This window comes from Megalopta genalis, chromosome 6, assembly GCF_051020955.1.
Source record: "Megalopta genalis isolate 19385.01 chromosome 6, iyMegGena1_principal, whole genome shotgun sequence".
Lineage (NCBI taxonomy): Eukaryota > Metazoa > Arthropoda > Insecta > Hymenoptera > Halictidae > Megalopta > Megalopta genalis.
In genome coordinates, this window is record NC_135018.1 from 15702876 (window position 1) to 15724109 (window position 21234).

The 21234-nt window shown below is 50.0% G+C and overlaps 1 protein-coding gene across 2 annotated transcripts in view; it reads left to right on the forward strand.

Moving 5' to 3' along the window:
• The first annotated feature begins 2075 nt into the window (after positions 1-2075).
• Positions 2076-21234, forward strand: part of tara (SERTA domain-containing protein 2 taranis) — a 52195-nt gene continuing 33036 nt past the window's right edge. For both annotated transcript variants that reach the window (XR_004489964.2, XM_033468123.2), the window contains exon 1: positions 2076-2461. Coding sequence is in view for 1 of the 2 variants with exons in the window: in XM_033468123.2 (XP_033324014.2) it covers positions 2441-2461 (21 nt within the window). In the remaining variant the exon portion in view is untranslated. The remainder of the gene's footprint in view (positions 2462-21234) is intronic.

Here is a 21234-nt window from a genome sequence, read left to right on the forward strand (position 1 = left end):
GTTCGCGGTGAATTTTCTTAGGCTGCTTGCCGTATGGTAGGTGGCGCGCCGGCATCCGTGCGGCGTTGTCTGCTGCTCGTTGCTGGCTCGCGAGAGCCGAGGCCTTCGGCCGCTCTTGCGCTGCTTGCCGTATACAGGCTGACAGTCAGTGGCGGGTTTCGAAGCTAACGGCGTTGGGAGGACTCCCTCATACTCGGGGGCCCCGATGTCTGCAGGTTCCCCGGTTTCACAGCCTCGAAACCAAAATCGAGTTGCAACATTGCATTAATATCGATCGCCTGCGCTTCTGTTTTCTCAAATATTTATCGCGTTCCATTTTCAAAATTTCTTCTACAGACATGGACAAACGAAAAATTGTCTAAATTGGTATAAATAAATTTATGTGCACGTTATCTTCGCGTAGCGTGCGATTCCATTTGAAAATATTTCATTAATGAAAAATTTTTTGTTTCGATGTTTTTTATTCGTTGATACGATGGAATTATTATGGAATGTATAGATGATACACGAAAATTTTAAGCATTCTCGGTTCACTTTGATATGCGCGGATACGTATAGTCGAACCGTACTGCGTGACGAAGTTGCTGATAAACGGCGCGAGAAATGCGAGGTCCGCGAAATAGTTCTCGGTACCTATCGAATGGCCTAAGTCATTTTGAGTTTTTGCGCCGGATCAAATTTTTCATCGCTCGTCAAACCATTCTCCCGTAACTTTCATCGAGCGACGTCCGACTATCGCGCACTTTCTCGCGCCAAATTATTTTTCTCATCAGTTCGAGTAAGTGCTTTTGTATTAAAAACATTTTAATGGTATAATGTGTATTTATTATTATACACACATATAACCTCGAATTTCAATTATTGTCCTATAGAAAATGCGAAAGAGTTGAATTCGTCGATAAAATATGTTTCACGAGCTTGGAAAAATTATGGTGACAGACTTCTCTTATTTTTCCTGCTGATTAATTTTTCATATTTTTAATATAAAATACAGATCATTAATCAACGAATCAGTTTGTATAGAAGTATTGATTCCATTTCGAAACTGTGCGTTTAAACAATGGATATCGTTTCTATGAGCCACCTAAATGGCATAAACAATCCGAGGATATTCAATATTAATTATACAATTAATTTACGTGGCGTGAATAGAACGCGGCCCTTCCGCTCGTACAAAATCCTCCACCGTTTTGAACGTCGACAATATTGTGCTATTCGCTTTTCGGTGTACAATGGCTTTTAAAAATAATTTATTAAATTCGAAGTCCAATCGACCGTGCGGTAAATCATCGTGACACAGGACTGTTTTAATTTGTTCGTTTCGGTAGGTGTATCGAAACAATTTAACTAACGCTCTAATGAATTCATATTGTTGGCGGCGTAACAGCGAAAAAATTACTCGATCAAGCATCTAAATCATTCGTTGTCCCGTCGAAAACCATGAATCTCATTGTGCACAAATTCGAATAAATTAAACACACGGGCAAAAGCATCGGTCACCGGCGGCTACCACAGCCAACCGGTAGCGTATAAAAATAAATTCTGAAACTTTCTTCGGGAACATTAAAGGTACCCGCCGCGCTCCCGTTATTACAACTTTACAGGCTGTAAAATAGCCAGGACCCTTTAATTTACGTTCATTCAGAAGGTCTTTCTTTCATGAACATCAGCAAATACGAAGTCGCGTATTTACAATTTACTAATCGCGCCAAAGATAAATATTTATAAGCGTATCAGAGTTATATAATAATGGTTAAAAATCAATTCGTACGATGCTCGTTAAGATATCGCCGCTATCGACGATCACCGCGCGGTGCTTCCTTTTTATTTTCACATTAAAAAAATCTTCCTACTTATTTAGCGACATGCTAAAAATTTGATTCGATCGTGAGACAGTTCGCGTGGAATCGCTCGAAGTAAACACGAAGAACAGGGAAGGGGCCCGGCGCGCGTTGGCTACGATCCTGCGTACCGTGCCGTCGTGCTAGAGTGCAGGTGGGCCGAGGTCCAACGGAAACGGCCGAGCGCGCGTTCGGGGGAAAACCGAGCGGCGACACTCGGCGAGTACTGTTGTTAGAGTATTCAGTAATGCTTTGCATGGCCAGCCAGTCGCTAGTAGGCTCGTCGGTGAGAGTCGTGTCGTTCACTCGAAGTGATCGTGTGGTGTTACTCGACGAGCCAGTCAGGAGACGGTATATCGAAACGCGAGGTATAAGCAAACGGCGACGAATGTATCAGCAAACGTGAGTGCATTTCGTGAGACTGTGAGAAAATAACCGAAAACGAACAAAGCGTTATATTATCAAACCGGAGCGAACACCGACGGTGGAGCTTCGACTTCACGTACTGTTATTTCACTGAAAACAAAAAACCATCGAGCCACACTGTGTATGGTACACAAGCGATCCAAGATGCTGTCGTCAGTGCCAGCGAAATAATAATGTGGTGCGACGTTGGTCAGGTGAGTGCAGTGCTACGTTAATCCCTTTCTTCGCACACACTACCTATTTTTTTTTTCCTCTATCGAACAAAATTGTGCCGCCGACCTGTGCTCTCGTCCGCCTACGAAAAAGAAAAACGTTCTTGTATGGCCAGCCCGAGAGAGCGTTACGTGAATTCGACAAAACGGAGGCGACAGTGTTGTCCGTTTCTTGTGAAAAAAAATCCCAGCTCGGTTTTTCAGTTCGGTGTTGCTCCATCGGGGGACTTTTATCCCTCGGCCGCATGCGACGTCGTGCCTAGTGTTTTCAGTGTGTGATTCTCTTCTTGTTTGACGAATTCACTCGGATACGATCGGTTCGCTCTTGCCTCGGACCACAGAAGAGAACGGTTCTCATTCCCGTAACGCCTTCGACGGCTGGCGCACACAAACGTGACGGACGACTACGAGCCCGGTCGAGACTTTCCTCGAATCCTATATTCTTCACGATCTCTTCTCGAGGCCGCAGAATCTCAAATCTTTCTGTCGACAAACAGACAGAGACCTGTGTCGAGTAAAAATCGTCCGTCGACACAGAGCCGCGGAGAAACGACCGATTCGAGACCTCTGAAACAAAGAAATGAAAACACGAGAAACGCAACGGTGGTGACCGGTTGCTTTCTCTTTGTTCGTGCGTAGGGCTTTAGGAGCACACGTTTCTTCGAATCATGCGCGTCCCCCGAAAAACCTCGATACCCCGTCAGAAACGACGGCACGGAATCGGGTACACGGGGAACGACGGAGATGTTTCACGTTGCCGACGGTGTTCCCGACACCGGCTAGAAAACGAGACGGCGGTGCATTGACGTTGGTGGCGAAGTGTCAGATTTGACGCGTGGTAACCTCGTGTTCAGTAGTTTGAATTCGAAGCGATCCCGCGTTTCCTTGGGCTTGGGGACGGGCGCCGGCAGTCGGGGGGAGGGAGGGAGAGCGAGCGATGACGGCAGGCGGCAGTGGCGGAGTAGGAGGGCAGGAGGGGAGCCGAAGGAGGAGGAGGTGGGACGGTGGCCGCGGCTGGATGGCGTAGATGGCGAGGCCGAGGGGGCTATCGAGGTGGCTGTGGTAACGACGGCGGGTCGTGGGTCGCCGGTCGGGGAGGGGGGAGAGAGAAAGAAACCACTGTAGAGAAGGAATAAGAGGGAGAGAGAGAGACTGGGAGCGCGTACCGAGAGCGGTAGAGAGAGAAAGATCGAGTAGGAGCAAGCGAGAGAGAGATAGAGAAAGGTGACCGGAGGCTTCGAGGCTGCCTCTTCTTTACTTGGCCAGCGCCGTGGAGGAAACCTAGCGTCGCTACGGCGCGCTGCGAGGAGCGCGGAGAAGGGTACGCAGAGTTCGCTAAGTGACGGGGAGGGGGCACGGTTATGACCAACCATCAAGGGGGCAACGTCGTCATGGTTACCGCGACGACAACAACCCGCTTGTTCTAAGGGATGTTTTTAAAAGCATATATTTGCTTTTTGCTCCTTTTTCACTTGGCGATCGCGTGGTCGCGATACCAACGATTTATTAGGCCTCCTTCCCTCCCCCTTTTTACCCTTAACCTGTTAACCGAGGAAGACGAGTTAACTCGTCCTCCGTGCTCCTCTATGATCTTCTCTGGTTTTGCTGCGGAATCTGACGATATGTCTAGCTGCAGAAATAGCGGTCGTAAAAATTACCACTTCGAGATACCGATGTCTGTCTTCCACGGTATTCTTATAAAATGTTACAACCATCATGGTTTCAATGTATCTCGATATTCGGATTGATTGGATCTTTGGTGTGGAAATCCATTGGCTTCTACTAAGGATCGTGTGTACGTGTACAGTGGTCATTTAGTTGCCCCGTGTGTAGGTTGATGGATAGAAAATCGTTCGATTAGCTCGCGAAAGTTTTTCGTGATCAGATATTGATAAAATTTCGGGAAATTCATATTCCATACTCGAGAATCTTCTTTCTCCACTCTGCTTCGATCGGATCCTCGCAAAGAGGATCACGCGGCATTTCGAAGTTCGACATCGAAATGGTGGAATCGTTGATCGAAGCTGGACGATATCTGAAATCGTTGATGCTGGTGAAATACCAACGCAGAGTCGCCTGAAATCCCGTCGTTGCGTCAGACGTGTATAAAGTCGGTGTCAGAATCGGCAGAGCTGGTAACGCAAATTTTCTGCATTGCTTGTTTTTCTTTTTTTTTTTTCGTAAAATATTATACGCATCGAGCAATTTCGACAGTGAACTTATAGTGTCCTATCTTCTATAGACATCCTATCTTTGTGATCTAAAAAAAATGGCCATTGCGCATGTACGCGTCAAGTAAACCTGTCAACTGATTTTTTGATAAAAATGCGGTTGACTTTGTGTGGAAATTCCAATATTTTTCGAATTTACCAGTGATAGCTTGTGACCTGAGAAGGTGAGCGAGCTCATCCGTCGGATACTTGCAATCGGGGTGCTTCTAACAGTTGCAGGATTTTTAGTGGTAAATATTTTTAAAATATTACGAAAAATGTTCTCCTTTCTTTATGAAATATTCAGTTGCTCGGATAAGTTAGAGTAGAATAATTCTTCTTGTGACAGATAATAAGTGCGATATTTCTTTCCTACCGTGCAGCAGCATCGCAGATAACACCTTAGCTGGCGTTTGATTTATTAAAATTCCGCGGAGCACTACCAATAAATTACCATAGAATATCAATATTATAAAAGATGAACGAAAATAGGGAATACGGTATTCGAATACTCAATCTCCAACGAGACGTCCTCGTGACGAGACTAGCTCTACCAGATATCTCAGGACATGATTTTCAGAGATAAATACTATTTTACCGCTCGTTTCATCAATACATTCTCGGTTCACGAGTTTTGTGTCGATGTTCCTACAACAGGTCTTACCGATAGCACTTCAACAAATCAGAAAGCGTCCCTCATCTCGGACATTCCTTAAAAGTAATTAAATTAGCGTTTTCGGAGTGGCATGATCGCTCGTGCTGTGTATGGAGAAATTGGTTGGGGCAAAGGGGGTTCTTTGAGGTATCGTATAGCCCGGCTATCATAGCCATCGCAGAAAAGCCGGTGGTACGGCTAAATTCGCGGAAAGACGATTTCATCGAATGGCCAGGAGTTGGTCGGGACAGAGCCTCGCGAGATAGAGCTCTGGGTGCTTCGAGGACCACTTCCATCGGGCCAGGACAAAGACTCGTTACGATGACCGAACGGCGTATGACGCTCTCGGTACCTCGGGTATAAAGCGAGTCCGAGTTTCCCCCGTTGCCCTCCTTCCATCGTCTCTGTCCTCCGCGCCTCCTCTTTCCTCCTCCTCCTCTTGGCCGACGTCGTCCTCCTGCGGCACATCGAGCTGCTCACCCACCATCACGGGTCATTAACGAGAGAGTTATCGACGCGCGATCTGTCAATAGGCTTCTCCCATTCATAAATTCGCCCGGCGTGTGGCGGCCGCATAGTTTTGCCGCGAAAACCACGTGGCGGCGGCGGCGTCGGTGCCGGTGGCGCGCGATGTCCTCTTCACCGTTGCATTGCAACGAGCCGAGCCGAGAGCCGCGTCGAGCCTCTACTACGTGATTTACGGGCCGCGTCCCCGTTTTAAATGCATGCAGAGCAACCGTGCGTCGTGCATGTCCCTTTCTCCCGGTCCCGCGCGCAACGTGATGCCTCCGACGCATCTCTCCCGTTCTCTCTCTCTCTCTCTCTCTCTCTCTCTCTCTCTCTCTCTCTCTCTCTCTGCCCTCCTCTATCGCCCGGCCGTCTTCTTCGTGTGCGTGGCACACGTGTATTTCGTCTACACACGGAACACCACCGGCGCGACCAGCGTGGGAGTCGGATGCCTTCGGAGAACCCAGTCGCACGCCGCCGCCCCGTCAACCTCGGTCCATGAGAACGCGTCCAAAAGCTCGTCTCGATTGGCCTTGGCCGTGAACACGTACTCTGAAATCGGGCTAGCTGCTCTCTAGCTCTCTCGATGCTTTCAGAAAACGTCCCGACGACGCGATTCCTTCCTCGGCGATCGGTAACCAGTCCCCCGCAGGCTGCATCAAAGTTCTCCGCTTTGGCCTGCATTTTCTTCGCTACATTTATCAGTCTCCTTTTGGTTTCCGCGCGATGCCTCTCCGCGAATGTTGAGAACTCTCAGATTCGTACAAATTGTTCTTTCCCGATATCCACGACAATATTTTACTCTCGCTCTCTTTTTCTTTATCGTTACTCGACTTCTTTCTTTCCGCGAGTAATAGTTAACGTTTTAGGCACGACGCGCCACTATAGTGGCTTTCGCGGATGTCATCTCTCTGAACGACACGCCACTATAGTGGCTTTCGCGGATGTCATCTCTCTGAACGACGCGCCACTATAGTGGTCTTAATAATAATCGTCTTCATGTGCATTGTTTCACACTTCTTTTGTCTTCACATTGATTTATAATATACAGACTTATCTTAACAATATGACTGTTAACAATATAACTGTATCTTAACAATATACAGACACTCTGTACAGTACATATCAGACTCTGCCGTCCAGAGAAATAGCCTCGCGCAGAATTCAGCCGTACCTGAAAGGTTAACGTAACAGATAGCTACCCGAAAGACACCATCTTGCGAGACTACACGTTTGTTCGCGCGATTCTTGGATACAATGGTTCAGTAGGATGATCCAGTTGCTCTGTCATTTTGGGAACCGATGAACACGGCAAACATCCAGCAGCCCATCCTCCAAGAAGCATTTCGCGCTCCAAGAACTCAACTATTCTGTCTAATGTAACCGTTTGCGTTTGAGCCTTTGCTGCAAGTTTCATAGGGGTGGTTTCGCTCTGTAGCATCTAAAGCGATCGTACCCGACAATGACATAAACCACGTAATTTTCTATTGAAATTTGTTGCCCAGACACGGAACATTTTGAAACTTGCCAGCGTAAAAGAGTAGAATTATATCTCGACGCAGAAGACGGAATTATTCTGAAAACCTTAATCTGTCTAACGAAAGTCAAATTCAAGAATCAAATCGCTGAACGCCGACACGATTAACTCTTTGCAGTCGGAGCTATTTTAATTCGAAATCCAAAAGATGCTTTATGATCTGCAGTATTTTCATTTTACACGATTCAGTGCAGTTTATGCATCTGAAATGGTGCCTATTGGCAAGTACAATAATTGCAATTTTAACAGTTTTTTTTTAAATACAACAAATCTGATACTGTTACAATTATCGAATGAAAAATGGTGTAACAATTTTTAGTGGCGCCTCAGACTCGCCGCTCGAGTGCAAAGGGTTAAAATGGACTTGCAAAGAAACGGATAAAAAAACACACACACGCCCACACACACACACACACACACACACACACACAGCTCTTTCTTCAGTTGCATTAAATTTTCACGAACGCGTCCGCGATGAATGAAAGAGGACACTGCGAAAGACGAGGGAACAATGCTGAATATATTCAACGGTAACGGTACGTTGTCCGGCGTTTCACAGAACATTTGCAAACCGGACTGTCCCATACGCGTATCCGACCTACGACACTGTTTGGCGTTCGCTGATAACATCGGTGAATCACGAATTACGAATGTTACGCCGCGTCTGGCATCTCCCACTGTCCCCCTTCGATGCAAAGACACCGACGAAGCACGTGGTGCGGTCTCTCGTACACGCGCATGCAACCTCGCATTGCACTCTGCACAGTTTTGTTTACGTTACCGCGCCCCCACCTCCCACCGCGATTGAAAAATTCGTAGCCGCCACCGCCGCCGCCGCCGCTGCAGTAGCAGCAGCAGCTCGTGTCATCGTAATTCGTGCATCGCACGCATTCCACGTAACGTTCCGAACGGTGCGACCTCCTACCATTTTCCGATTGATAGCTCGATAGACCGTTGCTTCGAACAGCAAACCAAAATAAAAGCAAACTTGATCTAGTTAGCCGGCGCTTCGTCTGTTTTGAAAGGAGACGTTCGATCAACGACAATCCACTCTCGAAGCGGATTCCCGCGTTCCTCGCGCTTGAAATTCCGTCATTACCACGGGTTTCGTTAACGACTGAAACCATTTAACGATACCGATGTTATTTGAGAAAGAAGAGAAATCCCAACTCTGTTCAGAGAAATTACTGTTCCACGCAGAGAATTTTGGGATTTTCTAAAAATGGAGGTTTTACAACGTGAAAACGATTCGTCTATGTATAGAGACACGGTATTTAGTTGGTAAAGTAATCGGTCGCAGCAATTGCAACAATACAGCGACACGCCGAACGACGGTTGCTTTTATCCTTGCATACGGAGTTCGCAAGACAAACAACGCGTGGATCCTGTGTTGTTCGATAGGGTATAAGTTAAACGGTGTGGCAAACGAGTTCTTCAACTCTGTTGTGTTCTCTCCTCTCTGCCACTTGCTATTGCTAGTCCGCCCCTTTCAACAAGTAGTTAAAGAATGAAATAGCTGAACGTACAACGACCGAGAATTACACTGTGTAGCGTAATTCTCCATTGATAATTCCGCGCCGACAGCGTTGCATCCTCGCAGGTGTTCGTGCCGGTTAATCGTAGTGCCTTGATTACGGGCGCAACATTGTTCTTCCGCGCGCGTTTGTATATATTTCAGTAGCATCACGCTCGTTCCCGGACATTCGCTCTCCGGGCGAAAGCGTTCGGGGCAGACGCGCGCAATAAAGTCATGATAAATGAATAGGATGATGCACGAAAGTACTTTTCGCGGCCGTGGTACGATTCGGCGAGAGGTATCTTCATCGTCCGCCGTCGTATATCGCGGGCCTGTTAACGGAGAAACGACTCGCGGAGAATTTAGGAGACCGACCCCCAGGTGCCGGATCGTTACACATCGTAATGTCATAACAGCCGGTGTTTGTGTTACAAAGGCAAGACGGAGGGAACCCCAGCGGGGGGGTGCGCCAGCGTCCAAGGTTCGTAGGAATCCGAGCACGTGCCATTAACGGCGCCATTCACGTTGAAAAGCGACCACCATTCACGAAAAGTAACCGCGCCGCCTCTCACCCCCTCCGGGACCGGCTCTTTGTGTGTATGCATCGATTCGGCTTCTCCACGCAACAAGACGTATCGATAGCCGTCGTTCTATTCGGGCGCACGCCAGAGTCGAGTATCCTTTTGCGGTAGGTTAAGGTTAGAGACGCGAGAAAACTGCGCCCGTGATCGACGACGCCTATATCCTCCGTTGTCCTCTACCTTCTTCCTCCCCCGCTCGCCCGTTCCACCGGCAGGCTTTTGTGCGGACAAATTTCACGCCCACCAAAGCTCTGATGGTTTCGTAATTGCGAAGGGAGTGCGTCGACCGACCGACCGAACCGGCGGAGGCTTCAGTCTTTTCTCGGCTCTTGGGTCCGCTGGATGCTCTGACGACTCCCGTCGCTCGTAGCCCATCGAACACAATGCCGATGATTCTTCTATCCATTTCTGCGCGAAGAACTTCTGAAAAGATCGATAAAGCGGCGGAGGCCCTCCGCGCGAAAACATCGTTTCCGCAGCTAACCGAAAAGGTGTCTCGAGACGTTGAACCCGCAAGACGGCAAGAGAGATGTTGGGTCACTGACCAAGAAAAATGCTGCTCCCGGTTCAGTCGGTCGGGACTTACCTTCGGATATAATGAAACAGGAATAATGGCACCTGTCCGGCGGTCGCGCGTTGCGGTTTCCTCGTAGAATCCTCGCAGCGTGTAAGGCTCGTGCAAGCAGGTGTCGGCCTTCGTGACACTCGACCCCCTTGTTTCGCCGTCGGCCAAACGATCTGACTCCACATTTCTATCGAACGGTTTTCTACCCCGCTGCTACTCGGCCTTGAACCCTTAATCCTTCCCGTAAGCCCCCCCTCCTCCGGTCCCGTGCGTTCCTTTTCAATTTTCCAGGGCCCTTGTATTGTATATTTACGAGCCTGTGCACAGGACCGCTTTTGTTTACCGCTGACCGAAATTATATCACCGGCTCGTGCCGCGCGCGCGCGCGCTCTTTGTTTTGTTGTTGAATGAGAGAACCGACGCCGGTGGCTTTCTGGCGTTTTTGTGGCGACAAGTGCTGTTCTCGACGTCGATCGAGCCGCGCCATTCGAACACCGGCCCGTTTTCTCACGCCTCGCGATCCTCCGCCGAGAATCCCTTCAAATCGTTTAATAACCAACGATATCCAAATGCATCGGAGTTCAATTTCAAAACGGATACAGCGTTACTGTCTGTTAACGGTTTAAGGTATTAGGCAGGGATTTAGTCGAAGCTCTTCCCGCGTTAGAGGATTATCAAGCGGTAAACGTAGGTTTAACAAATAATCGATGAACACCTTGAAGATCTGATCGAGTCGTATAGTTAAGAGCTTTTGGATAACGAACGTACTAACTCTCGGAACAGCCGGAACCTTAACCTTTCAGGTACGGCCAAATTCTGCGCGATGCTGTATATTCTGTCTGTATATCGTTGACGCTGTTGTAAATCGATGCGAAGACAAAATAAATGCGAAACAATGCATAGGAAGATGATTATTTCATACAAACGGAGAGCGAGCGAGCTACTAGAGTGAGCCACTACAGGGTGTCCCAGAAATGTCTCGCAATCCGAAAGTGGTGGGTTCCTTAGATCATTTGAAGCAATTTCTTCCTTTACAAAAATTTTCTTCGAGGCACCGTTAACGAGTTATTAACGAAAAACAGTGACCAATAAGGAATCGAGTACGGCTGACGCGAGGCGGCCCAGCCAACCAGCGCACGAAGCCCAGATCCGCTCAGTGGCTCGGTCGCCTCGCGTCAGCCGAGCTCGCCTCTCATTGGTCACTGTTTTTCGTTAATAACTCGTTAACGGCGCCTCGGAGAACATTTTTGTAAAGGAAAAAGTTGCTTCAAATGAACCGAGGAACCCGCCACTTTCGGATTGCGAGACATTTTCGGGACACCTTGTATAGTGGCGCGTCGTTCAGAGAGATGACATCCGCAAAAGCCACTATAGTGGCGCGTCGTTCAGAGAGATGACATCCGCGGAAGCCACTATAGTGGCGCGTCGTGCCTAAAAGGTTAAGGGTAAAAACACATTTACACGTCAGGCTCGGCGTGCCAGGCCAACACAATATTGGTCGGACGGCATGGCGCGCATAGCGCGAACACTCTAACGTAAACCAAATCTCTCGGTCTTGGAGCACAACTCGGGCCTGGCATGTAAGCAGCGTGTTTCGACCCTAAGAGTTCCTCGATCGCCGTCCCTCCCCGCGCAACGAACCGGGATGAATCGAAGATCGTGACTCGATCGGAAGGATCCTTTGGCGCACGTGTTTCCGCGGGATAACGCGTGTGCGGACAAGTCGCCGGTTCTTCCCGTCGAGGAACAGGCGCCGATAACAGGTAGCCGTTCAGGGCGCGCGCGTTAAACACAAACAAGCGAATCCCCCATGACATTGGCAGTCGTACGGTTACAGGCTCGCATTCTCACACGAAATAGCCGGTACGTATCCCCACGAAACAATGCGCGACCGTTTACGACACGCGACCAGCGAAACGGGTTCCCGTGGCCTATACAAAAGCGCATTATCGGCGGTGGCGCTCTCCGTCGGGCGCGCACACCCACGATTACGTTGTAATAATGTATGCCGGGGGTTCGCGCGCGGTAGGTGACGTGCCGCGAAGCAACGAAACGGAGGAAGCAACAGCTGACACGATATCGACGTGAACGAGAACAGTTTATGTACTTTCTACGCTTGAACGGGGCGCGCCAGGCTCTCGCGCGCCGAAGAGTGCCGGAGAGAGAAAGAGGATGATCCACGTGTATATGCGTGAGAGGTTCTCGCGTTACATCGGAGAGTGCTCGTTCGTATATAACGTAAAGTACGATGTAAACACACGTGAATGGGCGAGAGAAAGGGATCGGGAAGCCAGGAGAGCGAGAGAGAGAGAGAGACAGGGAGAGAGGTAACTGGCATAGAAGTCGTCGGAGTGTGCGTCGGTGCATTGTGACTCTTCTACCACCGGCGAATCTCCCTCGAACTCGGCACAGCTTCTGCTTTCCCTACCCTTCTTCCTTCCTTCCTTCCTTCCTTCCTTCCATCCCTTTGGACCACGGGATCGTTGTGCACTTTCGTCTCGCCCCTCGTCGCCCTTCGCGCGATACGCTTCGCACTCCTCTGTGCTCCATTCCGCGGCTCAGTCGATTTCGGACCCTGCTGAGCGCAGGCCGACGAGAGAACATCGGCCAGGCCTCGATGGAGAAGACCAAGACCCTGTTGATCGACAATGGTCGCCGCTTTCACTGGCGGCAGTTCGCAAATATCTGCTCGCGACACACTCTTTCCTTAGCGTCTTTCGGGGAGTCGATTACAAATTCTTCCTCTTTCGAGCCCTGTCTGCCTGTTATCGCGTCCTCGTATCGTTAAATCGACAGCTGGGTCACCTGCTTTCCTGAACGAAGAATAACTTTACGGTAAAACATGGGTCGAGAACAGAATTGTCATCGTCGCTTCACGGAGAACGTTGAAGAGTTCCGATTAGAGTCTTCGACCGGGCGGAATCTCGTCGGTCAAGGTCGCTTAAGTAACCGATCGAACGAGAGAAGCAGGAAGAAATTACGGCTCCGGGTCGAGATGCCTGCAAATAACGGAAATATGTCCATCATGTCGGCTGAGCAACAACCTTTGCACTCTCGAATGTACGTCGTTAGTTTCCGAGCAGTCCGCTAACCACAACGTGGATTCCGGTAGCCTGGAGAACGAGAGAACGCGTTGTTCCATTTACGTCGATGCCCCCCCACCAGCTCGAGGGGGGAACAAGTACCGATATCGCGTTCCCTTTTCAGCGAAAGAAACACGGATTTAACCAGCTCGCACTTGAACTTCTCGGATAGTCGATAAGAACACGCGACAGGTTCTCTCTTCGGTGCGCACACACTCGCACGGACTCGGAGGAAGAGAGAAAGAGAGAGAGAGAGAGAGAGAGAGAGAACTCCGGCGTTTGTGTACAGGCACTTGCTAGGCGCCAGTTAAACTCGAGTACACAACGGGCACGTGAGAGCGTGTATACGAGGTTGCCTGTGAATGAAGTCTATTTGCGTACGACAATAACAGGTGACACTCTACGGTTGTTTACCTTCCCTATCGGCAAAAAGCCGGACATGGGAAGCCGCGGGGGTGCGGGCGGTCGGCCGAGGATCGGCGCGAGCGGATTGTCACGGAGAGAGAGAAAGAGAGAGAGAGAGAACGGCGGTAGCAGGAACCACGTGGACGCCGTATTTTAAAGATTGCCACCGGAGTCGGGGACGCGTACCATGAATGAAGCATGTGCGCGCCGGTATGATCGACTCTGAAACAGGTCGTTGTACCGTCGCCGGGGACACGTAACGTTGCACGTGAGGCGTCCCCGGTGCGCCGATGACGCGTCGCACGCGAATAGGTATCATCGTTTTGTACGTTTCATTGTTGCGCGGCTGCTAGTTGTTTCGAATGATTACGGCCGCCGAACGCTTCGCGTCGAGAGCTACCGCTGGAGTAATTCCTATGCGCTGTGCAGAGAGAACGAACGGGTCGCGATCCGAGAGACCATTCTCTCTGTATTGTCCTTGTCACTGCATCGTGCGATTGGTAGCAACGTCCCTGCCACGGATAAAGACGCTTGTAAGAATCCTAGGAAAGGGGGGGGGATCTTGTTTCATCGTAATCCGATTCGTTGACACGAGACCCTAGCTAGCAGAGTCTTAGCCAGGGAAGCGGCGATCTCGAGATTGGTGGACTGTTGTCACGAAGTCCTCGAAACCCTCCGCTTCCACGTGCAGTCAACAACCAATCAGACCGGAGTCGATGCGTCTAGCCGTCTGCTCGTCTACGGCAGGCCGGCCGGGCAGTTTCTCGTTGCTCGCGCGTGCAGGCACCGCATGAAAGTTAGCGGTGCAACGTGCACGGTGCACGTTCTGCCAGCTCGGTTCACGAACAGAGACACATCCGCGGGGATTTACGAGTCCCTTGGTCAGCGCTCCTTCTCCTTTGTCTCTTTTGTTCAAACACAGCGGGGTCGAGCGCGCGCGCGCACACAGACGCGCGAGGGATGTGCGAACGTCCCCCGAGCGAAGAAATGCTCGGACGGATCTCCGAAGATCACGTGCTGCGCATAACTTACATTCCCACCACTCCTTTCGGTAGCACGTGCTTCCACGGTTCTCCGTCTCTTTCTCTCCGCCACGATCTCCGGTTGTATATACGTCTCTCTATCGGCTCGTATCTCTGTCTCACTTTTAAGCGTGCCCGTGCCACCCCGTTTTCCCCCCCACGGCTTCTCCCCCACGTTCGCGTTTGATTCCGCGATTCGGTTCAATCGAATGGTGTACAATCTTAGTCGGTCGCCACCCGCGACGCTGCGCCGACGGACTTGGCCGTCACGCTCCCATGGAACTTAACTACTCTACCGAGTCTCTGAAACTCCGTTCGTCGTTTCGCTAGATTCGTTGCAACGAAAACATTCTCTCGCGATCGCCCCGGCAGTTTCGGCGGATTTGGACCGGCGCCATGCACGTTTCGAAAGAAAGAAGAACTTGCACCGTTATTATATGCTATTAATTGACTGTGAATAATTGAACGATGGCTATCGCCTCGCAACCAGACTTTCGACCAATGCTATTCCAATGATCCGTAGCCAACCCGTTTTCGGTTTCCGTTTCGAGTCGATACTCGAAATCCGTTTACTCGCCGATTTACTCGACACGAGCGTGCAGAGTTTAGGATTTCCGTCACATATTACACATCGTCATCTTGATAAACGATATTAACAAGTTCTCGAGATCTGATCCGTTAAGGGACAATCGTTGCCGACGTCGACGCTTTGCAAACGTTCTTAGCGAACGTCAACGTCGTTTTTGTTTCCGTTGAATCTTATGACGCCTGACAAACGGATTCGGGGTAGTTTTCTTGGAAGTTGAATGGTGGTTTAGTTCGGGTAGAGGGTGAAGCGGACGTAACCGAAACGAAGACGCATCGTGGACCTAACTTGATCCGACGGTGGCCACTTTCGCGTGACAAATAGATCGCCACGTGGTTCAGGTTGTTCCCCGTTTCCCCCCTGCGCATCCATCCGACCAGCTTCCCCCTCGTCGATCCGGCCAACTGTAAATTCACGCGCCTACACACAGGTGGCACCGCCCTCTTGCGAGTGCATGTACGAACAGGAACGAGTACCCCTTCAGGGATATAGTTATGCTGTACATACAAACTACGGAAAGGAGAGGGGGGCGGTCGGGATAAGCGCAGGTGAGGGAGGGGGGCGCGTCTGTTTATCATATGTAAATTTGCGGTAGCCGCGTGGGTGCAACGGAGATGGTAAAAAGAGACCGCACCGGACGGAGATACGAACTCTCCATTCAGTAGTAAATGCATTCCAGCGGTGGTCCTCGTGCCGACAACAAGCCCCGGCGACTCCGTGCTCCGCCGTACTACCGCTTCCCATTAGTACACTCCGAAGAAACTTGCTGGAATACGAATTTTAATTACGGATACACACTTCTAGCCGCTCTTATCGAGCAACATTTCCTGCTTATCAGTTCGAAGAGTTCTCCTGGTCCAAATTCTTATCGAATCGTTTCCCCCCAAAAATATTGGAAATTCAGCAAGGCTGAATCGATGATTCTTTTCGAAACCTGTTTTTTGTCTTGAGAATTATGGGAAATCATTTTTATGTTTTCCTGCGAATCTTGCGAAAAATGTAACGCGCCCCTCTTTTAGAGATTTTTAATTTAATGATTAAATTAATAATATTAATACATATATTATATATAATTTTGTTATATATAATAATATTATATATAATAATTATTATATTATATATATTAAAATAATAATTAATTTAATAATTATTACGACTTTATTCTTTTCTGTAAAAGAATATGTAAGCACAGAAATGCGTGAACACCTCAGTCACGGTACGAAAGACTCGATAATGTCGGATTTAACAAAACCACAAATATAAACTCGAATATGCATTCAGGACAATCGTGCGTGGGCACAAAGGGCGCAATTGGGGGGCTCGATGGCAAAAGCTTGGCGGCATGATGCAATCGTGGTTAACTGGCATCACCAGGAATGCGGACTGTGTTCGATTCATAACTCTGGTGTATTCGAGAGGCATATTTATCGAAGGCCTGCTACAGCGGCAAGATCCGAAACAACCGCTCGCGTTGTAAAACACACGCAACTGGATCTGTATCGCGTGCGAAAGGCCAGCCAGCCACATGCGACGGTTCACGCACTCTCTTACAGGTGGCAGCACGGTACGGGCCTCGTTGCTCATATACACGCGGCAGCGTATTGCGATCACGAGCTCGACACACACGGGCGCAGCGCAGAGCGCCGCGAGCTCTTGTCTCACGCGTAAATACCCGGATACTTGCGCAAGAATTCTTCTCTCGACCCATACGACTTCATGCGCTCCGTGTGCTCTTTTTTTCGACTCGCGTGTCCACGCTTTTTCTTCTCCTCCGTCGTTCTTCTCACGGGCGTCTCACACGAGTTTAATAAGATATACGTCTGAAAAGTCTAGCGCAACCCACATGAAATTCGGCGCGACAACACTGTCCGCGGACAGAGTCGGGAGAGCGAGCGGTGATGATCGTCCGAGTCGAAATTATGCGCATTTCAGCCAACCTATAAACCGTTCGGGAAAGTTCGAAATTGTTCGAATTATTCCCAGCGTTCTCTCGTCGTTCGTAATCGGGGGGAGGGTGGTGGGGTGGGGATAAAAGTGGTTCGCCCTTAAAACCCGATGAGAATAGCATTCGATATTTCTGAAAATCGGTGTCAGCACGAGTCGGTTTTCGAGCCTTTATTTACAGCCCTAATCGCGAGTCCAACCTCGTGCGGCTTCTGTCGAGACAGAAAATGTAATCACGTGTATTGCTCGCTGTTCCACCCACACGAGGAACGCCTTATCGCGTAACGAGGCTACAATCCACGCAGTTGCGCCGAGGCGTGTGCTGCTGGTGGGAGACTATCGCCGGCAACGTGCTTTCAACTGTGTGTTCGAGGTTACGCAATCAGGCTTTCCACTTCGTCGTTGACGTTGCCGACTGTGCGTCGACGTTGTCGTCAGTGACGTTTTCGAAAGGGAGCTCGACACTGTCGCAGAGTCCGCTCGGTTCGATAGTATGTACATACTACGGCGAATAGTCGGCATCGATCCCCGAGAAAACCTGCCGTCGCGCGCGCGGAACACGGTCGGTCTTTTTTCGAAGTTGCGACTAGCGTGAGCAAGCAGTTACGTGGCGACTTCGTAGGAGGGGGTACGAGGAAATTGTGATTACGTAACGCGCGGACTGGCGGACGCGTAAGCGCTTCGAGATTTTTGACGTAAGGGACGTAGATAGATGAAATGATCGTCCAAAGTCCGCGCGGCTCGTAAAACACTTCCTCGAGAAGGAATAACTCCCATAAGTATCCGATGTTATAAAAATATATTTACGCCTGGAAATCAGAGGATCGTATTACGAAGTCCATACAATACTCGAAGTTCACGCACTCGCTTTTATCGTGGCGCGTCATCCAGGAAGAAAATGCTATAAAATTGCATAATACCCTAGGCGAGCGCGGGCGCTGCTTCCCTTCACCGACGGCGATTCATCTCGCTCTCGTCAGACTCGCGACTCATTCTCCCGATTTTATTCCCTTTAGCGAAACACAGCCCGGCAATTACATCGCGGCCGCGACGCTCTTCGATCGTGTATGTCGGCTATGCTATACTCTGCTGCCGCTGTTGGTGTTGCTGCGCGGGGGTGGGGGGCGCGTTTAGTTTTTTCGGCTCGAAAAATTGCTCCCCCCGGCCTCTGGAGCCGGGTGAACGTAAAATCATCAAAATACGTTCATCCACCTTGAAAATGACCAGACATTCTCCCTCGGTACCTGAAACTCATAGTACCTCCCGAAATTGTTCAGCGTTATTTTCGCTGATCTCCCTCTCCTCGGCCCCTCTCCCACCGGTCGGTCTCAGTCCAAAAAAGGCACCCCACCTCGCAACCCCAGAGTCAGTGTCCTTTAAGTAAGTTAGACGCCTGCGCAAATCGACGGTGCAAATTCTCGACTGGCAATGGCGAGGGTGGCGTGGCGGCGGCCGCGGCGGCGGCGGTGGTGGTGGTGGCTCGTCGGCGAGGTGGTGGGGACGGAAGGAGGCAGAAGGGTGTGCGGATATCGGTGTGCGCCGCGTGGGCGGATGGGTGGAGGGTTAATAGGACGTTGGCGCCACGACGGCGGCTCCGAGAAGCGCGGCCACGTGCGCTCGCTATCGAACGGGCGCCATCCCCAATCTGCCCCGACCACCCATCCACCCCCTTCTCTCTGCCCCTCTCCCCCTTATCTGTCAACCCTCTCTATACCCTTCCCCTCGCGTCCACTCAACTGCCGTTGCCCCCATCGCTTCGCCTCCCCCTTTCTTCCCCCATACCACCACGCCCCTAACTCTTATACACGACGTACCGAACTATGGCTACGTGCTACGTACATATATGTATGTACATACATATATGTGGATATATAAACGTACATAGAGCCCGTGTATATATATATATATATATATATATATATATACATATATATATATATGCGAACTATGTACGGGACTACGGGTGCTAGTCGTGGTGCGCGCTCCCTCTATGTATCACACACGGACGAACCCGACCCCGCGTGGGCGTGCATGTGCGCCCACCGTACGTACTCGGCCGTACAGCTGTATTTCAGAATGAGCTGGATATATCGCGCGAGAGAAGTCGCTGAACATGAAGTATACAGTTTATGTCATTACCGACGCTTCAACGAATTTCAGGCTCTTTTCAGACAACGGGATAATCTGATAGAAAGGTCGTCGGGAGACGCTGATACGCCCCCGCGCGCGAGGCCGTCGCATTGTGTTTTCGAATTTTTCCAACGAGCCGGACAACCGCAACATCGGTTTTCAATTGTCCCGGCTCCCGTGCATCTATCAACGGGCCAATGTAGTTTATTTTGTCACTGTTCCCGCCCGCATACGATAATTCCGTTGCCTCTAATTTCTGGGGGTGAGCGGGAGAGCAGCCGTTTTACAACTCCGCGATGTCGCACCGGTCTTGTGAAACAAATAGGATCTTTTTGTTCGCACCGGAGGATTGAACTATTTTGTATTTGAAAAAATTTTCGAAACGAAAGCTTTGGTAACCCATCATCAGTCGTGTGCGCCAAAAGAATTTTTAAGGTGTACCAATCGTCCGTGTATGTACATGCGTGTTGACGAGTCACATCCTTCCAAACCAGTTTCACACGGACGTAACCGATACCTTCGGTTTCCTCGTGTATCGGACGACGTCGCTCTCTTCTTTCTCATTTTCCCTTCCACCTCGACAGTTCGCTCGTGTCCTGTCCCTTTCTCGCTCCCTTGTCACGCAGCGATACCGCAACTCTCGCCATTCTACGGCAATTTTCAAAGTTCCGACTGGTGCGAATTATCCGCGAAGCCATTATCCTTCATTCAGTCATTCTAGATGCCCCGAAAAAGAAAAACCCTCGAATATCTTAGCAGTCTAGACGTCGCGTTAACGAACGAAAAACATTGACTGTGAAACGACGGTCGGCAGAATAAAGTAAAGAAATCCGCGAGCGGAAAACAAAACGCATCCCTAGGACAGATATAGGTACACCGACAACCGAAACCGGGCAGTAACGAGTGGTAGCCTCGCGGTTATTTGCTTAATGGCGCTTACTGTTGGATTCACCGCGACTAGAGGCGGTCCCTCTAATTGCTGACATGATCCCTACGCTCACCGGTAATAATTACCCTCGAGGCACCGCCATTCATGCGGTCCTCGGCGTATTTCTCCTGCCTAAAATCACTTAAATTAGTACGTTGACAAGAAAACCCATTCACCGGTCGCAAAGTGAATAAGTCCTTGCACGTAGCCGCGTTGAAAGCGTTATTATACGTCCACGTGTCGCTCTTCAGCGTTTAACGTTGAAAACGCTGTCTAGATGTTCGGATACTATTATGAGAGACGCGTTAAGACAGGAAGCAGCAACTTTTCCCCCGGAAGAGAGTTCTTTAACGAGACTCGTACCGAGATCTCACCCCGCGCGCAAACGAAACTTTTGCTAAACCACCCACGCTGCGCGTCGCGCGGGCCGGGCACACGCCCGTTTAGTGTTCCACGGTATTGGCGCGAGTCTTCATCTTGCCCATTTCCATTTGACTTCGACGGTTTCAGAGAGGTTCGTTTTTCAGGGCTGCTTCCCCCGCCTCTGCGAGCTGAACTTCCCTGAAAAACCCGACCGTGCTTCACAGTCACAACGGAAAATCTATACGTCGAGGGGGGGGAGTCCCAGCGCGGAGACTCGAAGCGGCGTTTCTACCGCGCCGTTCAAAACGCTGCTTTCCCGCTTTTTGTGCTCCGCTTATTCGGCAAACCCTGTCGGTGAAACCGCGTACTTCATTCCACAAAACTGTTCAACGAACTTGCGACTTGATGGGAGAGAACAGAATTAGTCGTGGCGTAACCTAAGCCCCGGGATCGCGTTGGAGCAGCGTGGCCGACGTTGAAAATGATTGTTACATTATATGTTGCCACGCCCAATATCGGCGCGAGGACCACGGCAAAAATCTCTTTTCGATTTTGTTACCGCGACGCCGTATACCGGCCGCTGTTGAATGCATTAACGTTCTTCCATCATTTTCTGCAATTCTGCACGCGGCACCGACGACGATTTCGCCCATCGCGGAATCCTCGTTTCGAGAGCGCCCGTTATTCGTCCTCCTCGAGAAGCCTCGATATCGTACAGACTGG